A 20,626-nucleotide genomic window follows, 5' to 3' on the forward strand; every position below is an offset into this window, starting at 1 on the left:
TGGAAGAGACATGAGCTGAGACAAAAGGTAGAGAGCGGAGCCTATTTTGAGACCCATTAAGAATCTAGCAGGTAAAAGCCTGCTAGATTAAAGAAAAGGGGGGAATTGAAGAGTGAGCAAAGCCTCAAAATGGTGGTAAGGTAACACTTTGCTATAGAAAGGGAAAGGGGAACTTCACAGAAACCAAGACAAAGGGTAACTGTACATTTAAAAGTGCAGGGAAAGGGGGAATTGCAGACACTTAGTCAAAATAAAGCCAGAGAAGAGGGCAATAAAGATAAGAAGAAACTGTCCAGAGACCTCTGACAAGAAGGATTAGATACCCCCCCCCGGGCAAGATGATGCCAACATGGGAGAACAATAACAGCAGATAACACCAAGAAGAAAACAGAAGAAGAATTTCACCCCAAAACATCGGCAAGGGTCGCGGGGAATGGGGTCAGGGGGAATGAGGGAATGGGGTCGCGGGGAACGGGGCCATAGGGAATGTAATGAATATGTAATCAAACTGAGGAGGAGACTATTGATTATGTATTAGCTTAACCTATATCTGTAACACACTTTTCTCTTTACGGTGTGCAAGTTTGGAGGAGCTATCCCCCTTGCACCCGGCGCTGCGCAACGCTGGAATAAACATACCTGCTTTATAACCCATCTCTGGATTATAGAGTTTGATTCCGCAAGTCAATTGCTCTTGGGTGTTTGTTGGATCTCAGGACAGTCAATTGATTCAACAGGACCACTCCTTTCCAGGGCTTATCTGCTTACCTCAGGAAGCTTTCGCAAGCTCTCAGTGCATGCTTTTCCCCTCTGTGAACTTGTTTTCTGGTTGCTATTGCTAAATCCACAAACATAATCACCTACTGAACCCGTTCACACAGATCAACTCAGAACTTTGTTTCTGCAACAAAGTCCCTTCAAACACTACAAAAACTTAAAAAGAAAAAAAAAAAAGAAAAGAGAGAAAACAAACAAAAAACACCAACAAGGAATGAGCAAGAGTGATTTGAGAAAACAGGCCAAAAGCCAGGATACTAAGCCAAATATAAGATGGTTAAAAAAAGAAAAGTGATCTCTAAAAATCAAGGCGCAATGCTTTTCAGATGTACCTCTCATACTCACATTAAGAGAAGGAGTAGCCATAGCTGTAAGCTGAAAGGATCGACACGGAAAAGTTAAAACAAAAGGGTTTTTAAAGTGCTTTAAGCCAAATGCTTTCTCTCACATTTTACTATATTTGTTCAAGACTTCGTCTGAGGGAGCTCTGTTTCCCCTGCGGCCGCACAGCCCCATGTCCTGCCCTGAGCCTCAGTGACTGGATACTCTGCTACACTGCACAGATATTTTCCTCTTCCCAGTGACGACTGGGAAAGTGATGTTTCATGAAAACAACTTGTAGTATATAGGCTAACAGTCACCTATTATTGCTTCAGATGTCCTCAGCATTTACAGAAAACAACTTCATAAACAACTTATTTTTGGCAGCTGAAGGAATTCAAGCAAACCCACTGTGGCTGCTATCCAGGCAGGCATTTACTGACTAGAGAATAGTGTGACAAAATTCAGAAATGGATAAAGTCACATTTTTTCACATAGAAAATAATGTATACAACTATTTACATATACTTTCCTGTTTAATGAAAATGAACTGAAATATTAATTTTAAGACATCCTGTGTCGAAGGAAAGAATTCCTGAGTTTTTATGATCTATACATGAATTAAACACATCAAAAAATAAAAATAATAAAACAAGTAAAGACCCATATATTTAGCAGTTGGATGGATTTACTGCTGATGAGCAGCCCAACCCTATGTCATCTCATTGTTCATGAGTGAATCCTATGCATTTGCCCTGCGAAGTGAGATTCTTGCACAAAGACACAGATTCAAAGCAAATAAATGAGCAGAGCTGAATTTAGTACCATTCACAACTCCAAAGCCATAAGAAATGCTCAGCTTGGGCTCAGAGCACTCAACAAGGAAGGCAGCTACAGAAGACACGAGATGCCGCCACCGAGCACCCATCCGAGCTTCCCACCTCTTTTACTGTCGCCATTTCTAATAGGGCTTAGTTCCAGCGGTTCTGCTTCTCAGTCACTGCTCTGATTTCAAGTCACATACTGGCATGAAAGAAGTCTAGAGACTTCCTTTAGAACTCAGCTCCCTCCCTCTCATTACAATGCAACCAGCCTTTTTTTGCTTGTTTACATATAAAGTAAATCCAAACACATCCCGTTTAACAACTTAGTAGCAAAGAACATGCTCCAGAATACTTTTCTTTCTCCAGAATTCTCATTCTACCCTACTTTACTCCCCAGAGAGTAGTAGTCGTCTTCTCCTCTTTCTGTTGTCTTCTCCCCTCCATTCTGGGAGCTGGAGTTTCCAGATGCAGATGTCTTAGAGACCGCATTGGGTTCAAAGCTGCAGTCAGTTACAGAGAACACCCATTTTTTGCAGCAGTCCACCTGCCCTCCTTCCATCAGTAAACTCCTCTGCCTTCCTGCCCATGAACCTGAAGATGCAATAATCAATCATCTCCCAATTTAAAAAAGAATAGCAGTGTTCAAATAGCGTGATTTTGGTTAAAGTTAGGCACTGTTTTTGGGGGGGGGGCACAAGAAGCAATGCCAAGCAAGTGCATCAAGCAGTAGGTGGCAGACTTAATAGGAAGAATACAAAGCGTGTCATCCTTTGTACTTAGCAGCAAGCTGCCACATCATACTTAGCTCTGTTTCAGTCTAAAAAAGGTTTTCCTCTACTTCTTTTTGAGAAAACTATCTTAATTCAATTATTGGAGACACATTTTATGTTAAAACTTTACTTCATCACACACTTACACTCTGAACAGCTGACTGCAGTTTGCTATTGATGCACTTCTGTGTGCACCAAATCTGCTTTTTGATTTCATTTCTGGTAGAGATTATACCACGTTCCTGGTTTAAGAATGGCAGGAGTTAACGAGTTTTATTCATTATTTCATACACTAGAATCACAGCACACTAAAATAAAGTCCAGGGAAAAGAATTCAGTTATACATTTAGAGGTAAAACAAAATAAAACATTGTGCCTAAGTTCTGATCTGAGGTGTATTGTCCAAAGTTCTTATAAATAACAAAAACTGAAGTTAGGCAAGAGGACTTCATGACATGATATGTTGAAATGCCTGGGCTGATGTTATATCAGAGAGTATTCAGTGCTAACCAGGTACGTAGGTATCCCCATTAGGAGGGATAAAGCTCCTAACAATCACCTGTTCCAAAACACCACCCTGCTGCTGGCTTGTCCATCTGACAGAACAGCAACCTTTGTTGAGATGAGGAATTCATTGTCTTCCTTAAAAATGTAAAAATAATCTCCACAACTGTATAGGATTCGCTACCTGTGTCTATTTCATCACAGGAAAGAACTGAGCATGGCCTGGAAAGCAAGTGCACGGAGAGTCCCTGAGAGGAAAACAACCCTGTTGGACAGTACAGGTGGATGCCAGCCAGCTGGAGAGGAAAAACAAAACAAAACTGGGGGCTTTGTGGGCTGGGTTTGCAGATCTAGAGTAGTGATTGTTCCCCTATAATCAGTCCTTGCGAAAGCAGCATACCTGAGTCCTGGGCAGCCACAAACCAGAGGCAGACAAGCTGGAGCCCAGCGCATTACACCCAGGTGGTATAGGGGCTGGATCATGAGGCTGAGGGCCCAGCCTGATGGAGAGAAGGCTCAGGGTGTGGGGCAATGTCCCATTGTAGCCCACAGCTACCTGGGGGGAGGGCATAGAGAAGATGGGGCCAGGCCCTCCTCAAAGATATGCATTGGCAGTGCAAGAGTCAACAGTCAAGTTTCAACAAAGCAAATCCTGATTACATGTTAGGGAAAGTGTTCTTAGCATGAGGGTGGTTGAATATTGTGTTCAGTGAAGCTGTGATGTCTGTTCTTTGAGACATGTAGAGCTCAACATGTCTCTGAGCAAACTGATCTATTGGGATTAGGTCCAATGGGGGTCAGACCTGACAACCTCCAGAGGCCTCTTTCAACTTTCATCCTATATTTCTGTATGAGAGGGCCACAACTGCAGGCTGCTCATGGCCTGCATAGCACACTAAGGAAGCAGAGCCCTAACTGGGGTGCTAGACTGACACATCACAGATCTCTGTCCTTTTAAAAGCTTTGGTGTCTTTCTCTGCCTCAAGTCCCTCAACATCAAAAAAATGATAAGTCTAACTCAATAACGTAAAGATAGATTCCAGTGTCTGTAGAGATGGAAGAGACAGAAAAAAATCTTGTATCTAAATTTTTTATTTCACTCCTTAATAGTCTGAATATGTAATGCGGAAGTATAGTTACAATACACAGTGCACAATGCACTTGTATTTAAGATACCAATCTGAAAACAAATCTTTGCTCTCCATAGCCCTGGTCAAACAGCTAAAGTATTCCTGGACTCCTCTCATGTGAGTGGAGTGGTTTGCTTGCAGTAAATTGCAGATGTACACACCTGCGAAGGCAGGCAGGCCATAGTTTGTGAAATTCTCCCTGTGAACCACTGATTAGATAAGGTACATAAGAACCATTTTTCCATTGATATGCAATGGGGCTAGTGTCCCTGAGTGCCAAACTGTGCTCACAGGACTGTGGCCACAAAACTCCTTGGAGACTCATGTTTTAAGCCTTCTCCAAGCTGCTCACAGACAGATCCTCCCCAGTTTCTTATGTTTTGAGTCAGTCCTCCATCCTCATCTACAATGCAGAAGTCTGGCGCACCATCACTTCCTACCCTTCCACAAATACTGTCAATGAAAGCAGTCACTGAACTCAGTGAGCAGCACAAGTAACATGATCTGCACATGCTGATAGGACTGAACCCCTCAGGAAGAAGGCAGAGAAACCCTGTTTGGTACCTAATCCACGCATTGCAATGGTGAGTGCTGAGCTAAAATGCATGGAAAATTGAAGGCACTTGCGTTACAATAATGTCACTGTACAAGTAACTAGTATAGATGAAATTGCAAGACCGGTACATTTAACCCAGGAAGCACAAATAATGGTGACAGCTTGTTACCTCATTTAGTTATTCTATGATATTACACATAGTTCAAGCAAGTCACATAGGAGGGGGCTCACAAGGCTGGGTGCCAAACTTCAGCCTTTCCAATTAGCAACGCTTTGTTTTGAAAGGGCAGTTTGTATTTAAATTTCAAATCAGAGGTTTCTGGGCTGCACTTGTGAGCTGTAGCATTTCCTCTAAGAGGCTACAGTACAAAACTCACAGGAATTGTTATTCTTCTTTATTTGTTCTGCTGACGAGTGCCACAGATCAAAGTGGACTGGCACATTAACTTGAAGACGTGCATCATTTATGCTCATTAGATAAACACTGACTAGGAAATTAACAAGTTGTTCTACCATATCAGATTGAATTGGAGCTTCCATGGTATTTTGGCTCTGGAAAGTCTTTTCCTGCAGCGCACTGCATACAAGTATTGGTCTGGAGGAACACTAAACTCACTAAACACTAAACTGGAGAAATGGATCCTTTAGATGGATTCACCACTTATATACCCACTATTTCTCTTATAGCTGACAGAACCTCCACAGTGGCTGAATTTTCATACCTAGAAGGTGAAATCTTTTAGCTTGGATGGAAAATCAAAACACTGGCAGCTGTTCCTCATCACTCCTGTTGTGTGGAAAACAAACTTTATGATAAAGAATATGAATGCATCTGACTCAATCTTACAGGGAAATCCACCTCTCCCTCAACATGGTTTTCAGCAGTGCTGTCCTGGTCTCAACCATCATCTGGAGGCTGCAGCAGGCTGCACTTGAGCTTGAATACACGAGATCAGGCAAGGTCATTTCTGGTGAGACGTTCAGTGGGACAAATTCTAATTCACCCAGATATTTTGTTCACATACAGACAGCTGGGAGTCTTTACAACACTCTCAAATGACAGGGTTTGGCAGCTTACCAAACAAGCTAAATGCCTTTTGCCTGTCAAGAGCACAAGCACATCACTTTACTTCAGCGTAACTCTGCTCTCCCTCAACGCAATGTGTCAGCTTAGACAAACTGCTGTATCCTAAAGAAGACTGCCAGGATTCAGTTTGCCTGCTCTTTTTGATGATAAATTGATGTTGAACTTCCAGAATACGAAAATGACCATGATAATATATTTTGACGTACAAGATATGCAAAGAATAACACAGCTGAAGCTGTCTCAACTTTATTGGATTGATGCTTTGTTATACTTGGAACCCAAATACTTTTATTCCCAGAAATACTTCTGCTTTCCTTAGAGCAAATGCTTATAACCTCTCCTTGCTGAGGTGTTGTGATCTCTTTCCTACTGTTCTACAGCAGAAAATAGGACATGAGTGAGAACCCATCAATTCAGAAACACCAGTTGCTGCCCTTCCCTAAAGATTTGTTGATTTACAAGATGATGGAAGTTTCACTGCTTTCCTCCAGTGCAATTTTGCAGTGGGACACTGACAGACACTGACAGCACCCCAAGACCAACCTCTATGCCTGGGATTATGAGACGGGGAGAAATACATCATGCTGTTCTATCTCAGATATTGCTCCCAGTAAACCTCTTCCTGCAGATTCAGGTTTTAGAAGTCAAATACAAATAGATAACACACACACAAAAAAAAAACCAACCCATAGATAGTCTATACTGCAAAGAGGGAGACATACAGGAATAACAGCCCCTGCACCACTGTCTTGCAGGATTTAAATGGATGCATTTAGGCTGCTGCATAACCTAGACATTTATCTTATAGTGCATTACTAAATTCAATAAAACTTCAATAGGATCATCATGCAGAGTAAGGCGATACTCTGAATTTTTCACACTAATGCACAGAGAACAAAGTGGCAACAATTCCTCAGTGCCACATTGTTTTAATGGACAGACACTGTACCAGTAGCTACGCGTTCCTTTCAAAGGAAGACAAAAGGCATCACTGCCAACGGTCAGACAAACAGTTCTTGTTGGCCCACAGCTACATAATAAGGTCCCTGTCATTTGACAAGCCCATCATAGCACTTCTCTATCTGGTTTTCTAACATGATCATGTGTTGCAGCCGCTGCATCCCAATGAATGACTATTGGTGCAGCAGACAATGCATCACCCTAAAAACATAAGTATAGCACTAATCACATCCCTTCCCCGATGTGGCCTTCAAGGATTTAGCACACTTCACAAAAGCTATTTCAGGTCAATAACATCTGACTGGGTGACTGGCCGTTACATTTCTTTCTCAGCTTGCTATTTCACATGCAGACATAAATAAAACCTCTTGTGATGTTGGTTATTGAAGGAGAATTTTCACTGCCTCTGCTACAATGCACAGAGAAGATGAAGTTCAGGCTCCTGCCTCATAATGGGAGATGTCGATCATTTGCATGATTGTCAGGTAGACAAACATAGCAAAATTTCAAATCCATAAAAGGCAGCATCTTGTTTAACCTTAGCAGCTTAGTTTGACTTGAACTAACCCTGTTCAGTAGAGGTCAGCTGGCACTTTCACCTAACAGCACCCTGAGAAAAGAATACTACTAAGGATATCCAGTTATCTTGAGAGAACTGCAGTAATTTTAGGATCTGTAAAATCCCTCTGATTTCAGGTTCCTAAAATGTAAACAAACCAAGAGAATCAGGAGAATCCATGGAGATTTGCTGGTTCTTAAGGTATCGAGGCACCCAGCTAAGCAGGGCCAGGGTCACACCTCAGCTCAGTTCCAAATGCTCTCCCGCAGCCACATATGGACCAAGAAGGGAGACCCAGAGGAGAAATTAATTTTAGCAACTATCAAGATACAATAAAGTTTTATGCTTGAAACTTCTGATAGCAAAACTACTTAAATATGTCAGGACTAAGAAAATACCAATCTGGAGTCATCCAGCTGCCAGTGCCGTTCTTCATTGCAGGGGAGCTGGACGAGGTGACCTTTAAGGGCCCCTTTCAACTCAAATGATTCTAGGATTCACACACCACACCAAATAAAATAAGTTACTGAAAGATTTTCATGGTCCTTCTGCCTCTTAATCACACAGTTTACTATCAAGAAATCATCTCTGTAGACCTTCTGCATTTAATACTGCATTAACATGGCTCCAAAAATAAAAAAATCAGGAGAGGAAGATCTTTAGAGGCATCCTTAGGTCTGCAGTTTGGCTACTTGAAAATAGTCTATTAAAATTACCTAAAGTTGGTCAAATACAGAAGGTAATCTGTGATAAGAGAATCAGTGTCCCTTATTCATTCATGTTGAATGAGTACTGAACGTGTCAGTATCATAAATACATGGGCTAAGTACTTTATTCCAAGAGTATCACTCTTCAAGTCACAAGAAGACAAGACAGTTTAATCCCACCTTAGAGAGATGACCAAATTCACAGACACGTGTTAAGCATTGTATTGATATCCCAAATAACTCTCCGTTACTCACTTGAAAAAGCTCAGACTTTCTCTCTGACTCAGAAAATCCATCCAAAAGAATCCAAGAGCAGAAATATCTACAATTCTCTGCTGGTATTGAAAGTGTCAGGCTGGATATTTGGAAAAATACTTCTCGGAAAGAGTGGTGTGGCATTGGAACAGGCTGCCCAGGGAGCTGGTGAAGTCACCATCCCTGGGGTGTTCAAGGTTATTGGGCATGGTGGGGATGGGCTGACAGTTGAACTGGATGGTCTTAGACATCTTTTTCAACTTTAATGATTCTATTTGATGATTCTATTTTCCTCTCTTTTTCCCCTCCCATTCACTGTGTTAACAAAACAGAAAGTAACAGCAAGTATTTTTGAACAGGTTGTTAATATACTGGCTTGCAAAAAACAAATGCAATGCACTTAAAAATATCTATGAAGAATCCAACCACAGCATGTCAAGATACTGTAAGAATGGCATTGGATAAGGCCAAGGGACTCCTCTGCAGGATGCTGCTCTGCTGTTTAACAAGCATCCTCCCACCACAACAAGTCTTGTCACATATCAGTAAAAACACATTGTAAGAAGTGGAAGTACCCACGTGGCTCAAGCACCCTGCAAGTTCAGTATTGACATTACCAGCTCCAAAGCAAAACCACAGCATTATCATGGTGGAAAACGCATCTCCTCAAACTCAGGGTGCATTTATTTTCTCATGTCTACTAAGCACACACAGTCAAAATGCTCTGACAGCATCTCTAACTTGCATCATACCACTTTGCCCAAGGGGCTGTCAGTCAGCTTTTCTTGCCAGATAGAGTCTTCACAGTTTTGCTTACAGCTTGGGGAAACAAACAAACAAAAATCCAACAAAACAACAAAAAAAGAGAACCCATCAACAGCAGCAGCTCTGTGCAAACCAAGACTTTGGCTACTTTTGTGGCACTTGGTGGTAAAATTCAGCACTTGGCAGAGAAACTTGTAGACTAGAGATTCTCCAATACTTCCCATGTTTGGGGAGGAATGACTGAAAACAAAATAAAATCCAGCATCGTTCCTTCTAAATTGAAAGGTTGCAAAAAAAAATCTGGATGGCTACAAGTGAATTGATTGGAGGAAAAAGTTAACTTTTCAGATAAATGTCTCTGGTTGCTTATTCTGTTTTTTAAGAAGTCCAGGCTGTCTTCCATTTTGCCAAAGGACTGATGGGAGCTCCAAAAGAAAGCCTTTCCAAGGTTCAATCCCTTCTTGCTAGCTCCTTACAACTACAGTTTACCAACCATAAGCTCAGAGCTAGGAAACCAGTGCAAGAGAGGTATTTTTATGCTGACCATTACCTTGATATGTCCCAGCTGCACCCTCTCTATGTTGCTGTGATCCCTTCTGAGTACTTCAGTAGATGATTACAAATGTTTGCACCCAGGCATCTTATAAACAAATAAAGATGCATCTAGACAAGCACTGTACCAACAAAAGAGCCTATGTTGAACAGCAACAAGCCTTCATAGCACATATTGTCAATTCAGGACATTCATAGTAACTCAAGAGACCTCTGCCGAACAGGATAGTTTCTAAGCATTTACGTGCAGGTGTATAAAAGGAAACTGTGATAAAATTCAAACCAGAATTATGACAGGATTCCTGGGTGTATCAAAGAGTTCTGACTAAGCCACAGTAATTATGCAATTAAGCATAGCATATCCTTTATTTGTACATTTGAGAAGTTAATGTTGGGGTGGCTAACAAATAGCAGCACTACAACAAAAACCACAATAACCTCAATGTTGCAGACAGGTGACACAAATTAGTCCTCAAAGCCATCATTCTTAAAGACCAGATCACCCTATAGCAAATACTAACCTCCCCAAAGTCCACAAAATTTGGGGACATTTAGGGTTGTTTTCTCCCACTTGACTTAGCACTACAGGAATGCAAAACTATGTAGAACAAAACTCCAATTACACACGGCACATAAAATACAGGCCTTTGAAATTACAGTAGTACTCAGGTCTCTGCCTCAGAGGTATCATGCACAAAAAGGAACTAAGCTAGTAAAGCAGACTCTGTGACTTACCTTACTTCGCTGTTTCAAAGATGTATTTGCAGGACCATCCCCACTACGTGAGTCTTTATGAGGCCTTGACATATTAACAGTTGAATAAAACAACAAATAAACAAACAAACCTGCTAAATAAAACTGACAGTTGCCAGAGACTGGTAAATAGGAGAAAAGAGCTCCCCTCGGAACCTTCTTCTTATAAACCTCACCATGGGTGTAGCTAAATGTCTGGCTCCACCCTTCATCCCACCCAGAAACTCAGCCTGTAATAAAGTTTGAAGCAAGATGATTGTGTTGTCAACTTCTTGTGTGCTCTGTTTACTAGTGGGGAAAGAAAAAAAAAGTAGATAGCCAGTTGACAGCTTTACAAGATAATGGTAAAATGTAGATAAACAAAATTAACATTGTCCTAATATTTGCATTTTCTGCCATATGGTCTACAAAAGTTAAGTGGGGGAGCTCGCTTGGTTGCTTGCCTTTTAGAAGCACTGCTGTAGCAAAGTGAGTGAAACCTTTAGTATTAATTTGTGTTGGAGGTGCATCAAATTCTAAACCAAACATATCTATGAAGTTGCAGCAATCTCTGCTTACACCTCCATAACATACCAAGAGCCTCCACCACCAATGTAAGGCTCCTGTCTTCATCTCTGATATCGTGAAGGTGGTGCAAGATGAAAAACCTTTGCAAATCTCATCAAAACATATACATGCTTTGGATGCACTGGGATCACAACACCTAAAAACTGGATTCTGTTCCTTTGTCTTCCAAGTACTCTAAGATTTAGATTAGACATAAGGAAAAACCTTTTCTCTCAGAGAGTGGTCAGGCACTGGAATGGCTGCCCAGGGAGGTGTGGTGTTGCCATCCCTGGCAGTGTTCAAGAGGCGTCTGGATGAGGAGCTATGAGATATAGTTTAGTGGCTTAGTGGGTAGTAATGGTGATGGGAGGACAGTTGGACTACTTGATCTTGTAAGTCCTCTCCAACCTTGTGATTCTATGATCCAATTATTTTATTATTCTAATTTTTATAGAAAACAACAAAACTTTCCTCAGAGTTTAATTCAAGAGAGTGAAGAGATGCACTAGAATGTTACAGCCTTAGTGGTTATATATGGCTTTGGTATGTAGCATGAACAGATCAAGAGGTATATATTCCTGTTTCTTATTTTGAGCACTCCAATTCATCTTTTTTTCTTCTTAAAACTGTAGGTATAAGGAACTACAAATTCACAGTGGTTAGGCTCTTGTTCCGTGAATAATTGAGGTTATCCTGGCACTCCTGCAGGAGATTGGGTGTGAAATTGGAGTTCTTGAGTTGCTTGGCAGGAGCCCAACTATGCTTCTATTATCTGAGTTTGCCGTCAAGGGAGTGATTAGGAGATTATGTTCTTGTTAACAAGATCTCTGCGAGTAATGGCTATTATGCCCAACATTTCCTGTATTTAAGTTGAAGCGATTGCCCCATCTTGATATGGAGAGGTATTTTCCTGAATCATCATCACAGAATGGTTTAGGGTGGAAAGGAACTTAAAGCTCATCCAGTCTCAACCCCTGCCATGGGCAGGGCTGCCTCTCACCAGATTGGACTGCTCAGTGCTCCATCCAGCCTGGCCTTGAATAACTCCAGGGATGCAGATCAAGATTTCATTGTTTGGGCCAAGTCTTAACTTTAACAAATATTAAAAAAACATGCATTCCTTCTCATAAAACCAGTCCACTTCTGTCAGAAAATGCTAATTGGCCATTAAAATACATGTATCCATATGGAACTTTTGCTATAACATTAAAATATAAGCTTAATATTGCCTGTGTTCCTCTTCCAGTCCTCACAAAGTGTCAGATGGAGGAAAAAAAAAAACAATCTAAAGATTCTCTTAATAAGCTACAGCTTTTACTTTTCATCGCTTCCAAACCTCTTCAACAAGAGAAAGCATCTTTTGCTTTAAACTTTATAATTAAAGGACAGATTCCTATGTCTTTTTCTGTAGATGAAAGAACGTAATCTCATGTCATACCATACAGGAATACAAACATTCTGCAGTGTTCTCCAGGGTTAGGACTAGGCTCAAGGCTAGGACCTTCTGTTAGGTGGATGCTGAGATAACAGAGAGGCTTTAATTTTTACAAGTACTGCTGTTTTGGCTGGTAGTAACTATTCTCTAACACTAAAACATGAAATGGTAAAGCAATATGGCCTGAGCTGTAGCAGCTAGCAACTAAAACCAAGAGAGAAATAATTTGTGCTTCAGGTTGGCTTCTAATAAACCTTGCATATGAAAAAAAATAATAATAATGTGATTTACTGAGTATTGGCAATGCCTCTTCCAACTACAAGAGCACACCTGCACTGCCTGCTAGAACTACTTCATTAATTTTCTAAAGGCAAACAAAGCATTCTGCAGCTGTACAAGCACTCATACTTGTTGCTGTTACAGCCATGAGAAACTGCTAAAGCTCAGTTGACCGGATCATATTTTAGCAGCCCAAACTGGAAGAGATGAATGCAAACAAGCAAGTAGCTGTCCAGTGGGTCAGCACTTAATGGGAGCTCACCTCGGCAATATCCACCTCCATTGATGCCATCTGGCTTTTACCAGCAACTACTGCACAAAGGCAAGACTTAAAAACACACATGCTTTTCAGAGCAAGAGTAATTACAAGTGCTCCCCAAAATGTGCATTGGAGCAAGTTGTAAGTAGCACCCAACAGCAGTAGTGCGCAAACTAGAGATGAAAAGAGGAGGTTGCCCATTGCCCCAACAAAGTCAGAGATGGGGAGGAGAAAAAGCAAGCTGACAGAAATGCTGATAGGAGGAAGTGGTGCAGTCAGGATGCAGTTAGGAGGAAGAGAAATAGATAAAGAATGTAAAAACATACTCAGGAGGGACTGTGTGAGAAAAGAGTGCAATGCATGAAAAGGCAGCACTGAATGAAAGCAGGGCTCCTCCCAGGCACAAAAAAAAAGAGTATTAAATGCAGAAAGAGCTGAAAGCTCAGACCATTTTTGTTTGTTTGTTTGTTTGTTTGAATCTGGAGTTATTTAATCAATACTTCAAAACATTTCCAAGAGATGGTAACTAAGAGCTGCTGTTCAGAACTTCAGCAAATGCAGCTTTCCTCTCACATTCCCCAGACTGTTTCCAACTGCATGTTGTAACCTTTGCTCCCTACGGAATGTATACTCCTAATAAGTTTCCCGTGGCTTGCTAAGGAGGCACAAAGATCTTCACAAACAGCTGTCAGCGTGTACTCTCCTGTATCTCTAACTTCCCATCTTGTTTGCAAGCATTTCTCATGATGATGATTGACACCAAAGCACATGAGGCTGTTAAGGGATTAATGGAGTTGAAAGAAGTGGAAGGGAAGTGCCTATAAAAAGTTATTGCAACTATTAATGGCTGAGAACTTAATTCATGAGAAGATAAAGCAAGTTTGTGATAATCAACTAACAGCTTTAAGGTTTAACTCACATACATTGCATGCTACGTTTATGTCAGAGCTGGTACAGCACAGTAGCTGAGAGTTGAAACAGCTGTCCTGAAGAAGTATGAGTTACCCACTGCCTCTTTGACTAGTTTAATTACAAACATTAGTCACCTGTTTTCCTTGAATGTATATGCTTCTTTTGATATCAAACAGATGCTATCTGCCAATGAGCTGTTTCTAATGTTAGAAGCTATAACAATTAATATTTGTAGGTGTTTGGAAATGTATTTATCTGTCCATCAAAATCCAAAAGACCTAAATACTGCCAAACAATACTTGCATTTGTGTATGTACTTGCATATCCTGCAAGATAATGTATTTAGCACTGTCAGGCCTGAAAAACTCTGATGAAAAACTGAAAAACTGAAAAACTACCTGATGGAAATCAGATAGGATTCTTGCTACAAGAAATACACCGAGGTGCTGGAGCATGTCCAGAGAAAGGCAGTGAAGCTGTGAAAGGCTGAAGTGGCTGTGGGAAATAAGACTGTTCAGTTTGGAGAAGAGAAGGCCCAGGGAGTCTTTATTGCTCTCTGCAACAACCTGAAAGGAGGCTGTAGCGAAGTGGGGTTCAGCCTCTTCTCCTAGGTAGAAAAGAGATCCCATGAGAGCTAATGGCTTTAAGTCAAAGCAGGGGAAGTTCAGGTTGGATATTAGGAAAAATTTACTCTCAGAAATAGTGGTGAGGTATTGGAACAACCTCCCAAGGGAGGTGTTCAAGAACCATGTGGATGTGGCACTGAGAGACATGGTTAGAGGGCACTGTGGGGATGGGTTGATAGTTGGACTAGGTGATCTTGGAAGTCTTTTCAAACCATGGAATCAAGAAAAGCATTCTCTTATCGCTTCTATTTTGCCTCTTAGCCTGGGTCTTTTCCTCTGGCTTGCAAATGTTCTTGAATTTGGATTCTTGAGCTCTACAAGGGATGCTGCATTCCCAGAAGAGATGAGTCATGAGATCCAAGGTTAGTTCCAAGCGCCACATTGCAATGAAAATTCAAGAACAAGTTTATTCATAGCATTTCTATTCAGTCTGAATATGACAAAGCCAAACTAAACATATTGTTTTCCTTTGATAAAACTGTCTGATGAGACTATCACTAATCTATATTCAGCCTAATGTTAATGGGACATAAAATGGTTACGAGATCAAAGCATATTCGAATAAAATTCCTCAAAAAGGAGTAGCCTGAGAAGATACTTGTCTATTTCTCATCAGAAATTGCACAACCAATGTCTGTGATGAAATCAGAGGCAGCTTCTTCTCTGCCAACTTTAACAAGTCTATCAAATGTACAAAAAGATTAACTAGATTAGAACAATTTCACTGTCTGAAGATTACCTCTAATAAACCTGCATCTTACATCTTCCTTCCCTTCCCACCTGTCAAATCTAGGATTCATACTTTCTAGCAACTTGTTATTTTTACTTTTTGTTAGGCATTGATAATTAGATCAACCTGAAAGCTTTCTATTCATGTGAATGGTGGGTTACTTAGCTTTAGGACCTTATTAACTTTATCCCTTGATGAAAATTTACTCAAATTCTTTTAAGTACTGAATATCTGAAAGTGTCTGAGTAAATACTTTTGACTTCTTCCTACAAGGTGGAAAAGTTACAGTCAGCCATTTTCAGAGGGGATTTGGTTAATGATTAGGCTCCTTTAAAGCATTAGAACTATTCCTAAGCTTCAAACAGGACATATTTAAAATGGGGTCATTCAAGGCTCAATGGAATAAAGCTGGGGGAAAATGAAAATTTTCAGCACAAGACTCAGAGAAGATTCTGGGCCTGAGGAGGTGCTCAGCTAGGATCATCATCTTCATCACCCCTTCTCCATCATCTGTCTTTACCTGACCAGCCTGGAACATCATCCGCTTTTTAGTTGTTCTCTTCAGTGGCTGATCAAATCTGAGCACACTTGCCCCACCTAAAGCCCTGCTCTTGCTACGGGGACTGTCAGACAGCAGGGCAGGCTTTCTTCAGACTGTTTTAAAAACTCTTTCTGGACATAGCCAAGATAAAAATAGCCCAGGGCAGCCCTGCAGCCAGGCTGCTGATGCTGGCAGTGCTCCCAGAACTGCCCTTAATCCTGCCTGTCCCACAAGTGTGTGCTGGGAGTGTGGTTCAGCCCATTGATGACAAATGCAATGTGAAACAGCTCCAAGATCCAGCTGCATCTCCAGCTTAAATGATATATGCTTATCCTGGCTGCTTTCCTGGACCACTCTTGTTGTTTTCTGTATTTCTTACCTGCAGTTCAAGTTCTGCCTTCTACTTTCCTCATTCTTTACCCTGCTTCCATGCCCCTTTCCCTCACTTGGCCTCCCCAGATGCAGATTAGTCGGTGCTTTTCCTTACCATCCATGAAGCCTTTTCAATCCCTTTGTAAGAAGATATCCTGTTTGAGGTTTTCTCCACCTCCCCTATCAAGGCGGCCAAGCATCCCAGTTTCCCTCTCTCCCCTTAGAGTTCACAGTGTTCCCAGAGCCTGACTAGAGGGAATGGTTTTAAGCTGCGCCAGGGGAGATTCAGGCTGAACATTAGGAAGTATTACTTCTCGGAAAGGGTAGTCAGGCATTGGAATGCACTGCCCAGGGAGGTGGTGGAGTCACCGACCATAGGAGTATTCAAGAAACATTTGGATGTTGTGTTGATTAATATGATTTAGCTGGGAAGTATTGGTAATGGTTGGACTAGATAATCTTCTAGGTCTTTTCCAACCTTGATAATTCTGTGATTCTGTGTGACAGCAGGAATGGTGCAGAGGTACCTCGTGGCAGTGACACAAAAGCTGTGCACTGATTGCACAGATCAAGTCATCTTTTCAGCAGTGAGAAATGCAGCCCTACTGAAGCTGCAAGGAATTCATGTGGGCAGTTGGAGCTATCCTGAACTTAGTGGTTTGCTAAGCAAAAACACTGACATTTGTATACAAGTACACTATGCATATATAAAATAATATATATAAAGGTGCTGAGAGATTCAGGATCTCATTGAAGCCTCAGTCAACACTAATATGTGTGTCATCATGCAGTGAATGGACTCAGGGCCACCAGTGACTCAGAGCAGTGCTACTGACACGCTCACCACTGGCACTTTCTGCACCATCTGCATTTTCCCTTCCCATGCCTCACACAAACACTGGCCCAGCCCAGCTCTGTGAGCCACAGCTTACAGTTTTTGACACGATATTGTATCACTCTCCAGAGGCGCCTGAGGGAAAAATTCCACTCACCTAATTGTGTTAGTCTGAAGCTTCTCCCTCTTCTGGGATTAAGCTTGTTTTCAAAACACTTAACCGTATTAAAAACTTTCAGTGTTGCGAAAGAAAGAAGGCCAGGATAATGGCTATTCAGAGCTACATTTTTGGGATGTGTTTTAGCAAAATTTACTGCAATTTCCCCTTCCCCCCAGAGTTTACTGAGGATGAATTCTTGCAATTACCCATTTGGGTGTATGTATGTGTGGGGCACTGTTTGTGCTTTAAGTAACTGCTCCTCCAAATATTTCACTAGCATTTGGAGGAATGGTCAAAAAATAATGCCAAAATATCTGAGCAAAGTTTTACACTAGCCAGAAGAGACAATGCTAAATAGCTTAGAATACTTGAGCTTGTAAGAGCTGAAAGAAAAAGGAACATGATTTGAGATTCTTACTGTCACTGAGAGGATCTAGATACAGAACATCAGACTACTGAAGTTAACTGGGACAAGGCAATACGTATCAAATTCAAAGAGCTGAAATATCTACCCAAGCTCCCCTAATGCCAGACAGATTTGACACTGTGGTTGTTTCCAATACGCCTTAGAGAACCAGGAATAAATCCTCTGTGTCCTTAACATAGCATGTTGGGTTGAAAGGGACCTCAAAATCTCCAACCCCGCGCCATGGGCAGTGTTACCATCCAGCAGCTCAGCTTCACAGGGCCCCATCCAACCAACCTGGCCTTGAGTGCCTGCAAGGATGGGGCACCACAACTTCTCTGGGCAGCTGTGCCAGTGCTATCACCCTCTGAGTAAAGAATTTCCTCCTAATATCTAATCTAACTCCCCTCCCTTTTAGTTTAGAACCACTCCCCTTGTCTTGCCACTCTCTGTCCATGTGAAAATCGACCCTCCTCTTGTATATAAGATCCATTCAAGTACTGGAAGGCTTCAATGAGGTCTTCCCAGAGCTTTTTCTAAGAACGAGCCCAGTTCTCTCAGCCTCCTGGTGTCCTTCTACATCCCCTGTTCCTGCTGCCCTTGTGGATAGGGTCTGAGGAGCAAAAGCTACAGCATGGGCACCTCTGTTTTCCTTGGGGAAGCAGACACTACAGCAAAGTTTAACCTTGAGGAACAGGCATGTGGTAAGGGGCCAATTGCCAAAAACTTCAAATAAGCATAAAACACTCCAAATTACTAAACCTCACAAGGACACACCAGAAGTTCCTTGGGAAGTTGGCCAGCACGCGCCAGCCCAGCACATCACATCCCATGCAGTGATGCCATTGAAAAATACCCAGACTTTTTCTGTCTTTGAAACATATCCAAAGGGTGTAGGTATCTCAGAAACAGGCATCAAGCTTATCGGATGCAAACTGCCCCATCTGCTGCTGTCCTACCAAGCTGATTCTTCCCTCCTTGTAACACTGAAGAATATATGGGGTCCCATACACTTGACTTGGGAGAAACCCTCACTTGCCCTCAGGACAAGTCAGATTCATCAATTGTTTGTCACTTCTGAAGCCCAAGGTTGTATTTAAATGGAGGACGGTCAGCCAGCTCTCCCTGCTAGGGCAGCACAAAGCACACATACACCAGGGACTTGGAGAGTGCTTGGACTGTGAGCTGGTCATCCTGATGTGACAGCATGTACAGCTGCAGAATGAGAAATACCTCAGGATGCCCTTGGGATGTTTCCTCCAAATACTGAGCACTTCACTGAAGCAATCAGAACCTTAACTGAGAGATTCGTCCTGCAGCAGTGCTGCTGCACAAGTTTTTAGAGCAGCTCATTGTACCTTTAAAGACAATATATTTTAGAAGAGCGAGTGCATCATGCAACTCTTACACCATATTTCAAACAGAGCACCGCGCTGTTCTGCCGCTCCGCTCAGGAGATGATATCTCTGTTGGTGTTAATCTTGCAAAGCACGGAGAAAATTGCTGCGATATTTCTTTTTAGGAAGTTTCCACCTCCTTCCTCGCAGCAGGTCTCTCACTATTGGAAGTCAAAAGCTTACACCATCACTAACATTCCATGCGCTACCCATTATGGGGGCAGAGAGAAAGCTAAGATCCCTCTGGGAAGCCAGGAAAGTACAGAAAGGACCGTAACAGACCACAGCGGGCTGTTACAGGCAGGCGCTGTTTAACCGAGTGATGCACTGATGTTTGCCCAGCTCGCTCCCCTCCATTAAGTACTTTCGGGCCGACGGTGACGACGAACCCCGCCCGCATCCCCCGCCGCGCTCCCTGCGCTCCCCAGCGCGGAGCCGAGCGGTCCCGTTATCCCGGGACAAAGCCGCCCCCACCCCGCTCGGCCTCCCCCGGTGCCAACGTGGCACGACTCGGCCCGTCTCTCGGTCGATGCTGTGCTCACCTGCTGGGCTCCGCTCCGACGCCGCTTTTCCTTTCTCCCGCCCGCCCGCTGTCAGCGCTGCTTTGTCCGCCCGCCCCGCCGCGCTCCGCCCCGCTCGGGAGGCGCCGCGTGATCCGCTCGGGCGCTGCTCCCCGCGGTTCGGTTCGGTTCGGTTCGTTGCTGCCGTCCTCCCGGTGCCCACGTACTCACGCCGTGTTTGATTCCCCACCTGCTCTCCCACACGCGGCAGCCCGGGCCCCGCCTCAGTCCCGAGCCGCAGATGGGCTGTTGTTCCAGCCCTGCCCACGTGGAGCCCCGTGTTTGTGTTTTCCAGCTCTGTCATGCGGCCGTGTGGGATGCTCTGCCTATATGTGTGTATTACGGTGGGAACCGTAAACCGCGGCTTGGAGGAAAGGAAACGGCGCGGATCGCTCCTTCCCTGTTAGTGCGACCTGATGGTTCCCGCTGGGAGTGAAGTCGGGACAGTCTTGGGTGAAGAAAAACACTAAAAATACGGTGTGGGAGGGGACGGGGGAAGCTCAAAAGCTGCGACATAAATAGGCTGGATTTTCTGCAGCCCCTTGTTCTTGACAGGGGAAAGCAGCATGTCTGCTCCAGGAGGATGCGGCTCCCTCCTGGGCAGCTCTGTGTGGGTCCCAGATTATACCACGGTGTATTTGGGATCTCTGCTGTGTGAGTTGTGGGATCGTATACCCTTGGGGATGCACGGATCCCAAGCAGACCTGCTCTCCCTCTGAACCAAGGGAAAGGACAGCCCAGCAATGGGTATGGGGAGCCCAAGGCACTCCAGGCCCTCCTGCTGCTTGAGCGTAAGCCAAGGCCCAGAGGACCAGAGCCCCCTGTTCTGCAGGGTGTGGGCAGGGGCTTGAACCAGACTTACGGCCATCAGATGGTCTCAGTAGAAAAGCAGTGACAGTGTCATGCTGCCATCACTGCCCCACACACGGATGGGATGATATTAAACAGGGCTCAGAGACCTAGCGTGCTCATGGGAACTCCCACGTCTCACACACCAAAGGGGAAAAGTGTCCCAAATACAAATACTCTCAGATAGCACAAAGTAGCC

The 20,626-nt window shown here is 43.0% G+C and overlaps 1 protein-coding gene across 2 annotated transcripts in view; it reads right to left on the reverse strand.

The window, feature by feature from the left end:
- Positions 1-19,897, reverse strand: part of MAPRE2 (microtubule associated protein RP/EB family member 2) — a 92,013-nt gene extending 72,116 nt beyond the window's left edge. Inside the window, exon 1 of one of the 2 annotated variants that reach the window (XM_085537409.1) lies at positions 19,769-19,897. In XM_085537409.1, the coding sequence (XP_085393535.1) occupies positions 19,769-19,882 (114 nt within the window). In that variant the 5' untranslated portion in view covers positions 19,883-19,897. Of the gene's footprint in view, positions 1-19,560 lie in introns of both variants that reach the window. The other variant, XM_015855514.3, reaches the window with a different exon arrangement.
- Positions 19,898-20,626: the final 729 nt, after the last annotated feature.

The sequence above is a fragment of the Coturnix japonica genome, chromosome 2 (assembly GCF_054131305.1).
Source record: "Coturnix japonica strain WE chromosome 2, WE-NBRP24, whole genome shotgun sequence".
Classification (NCBI taxonomy): domain Eukaryota; kingdom Metazoa; phylum Chordata; class Aves; order Galliformes; family Phasianidae; genus Coturnix; species Coturnix japonica.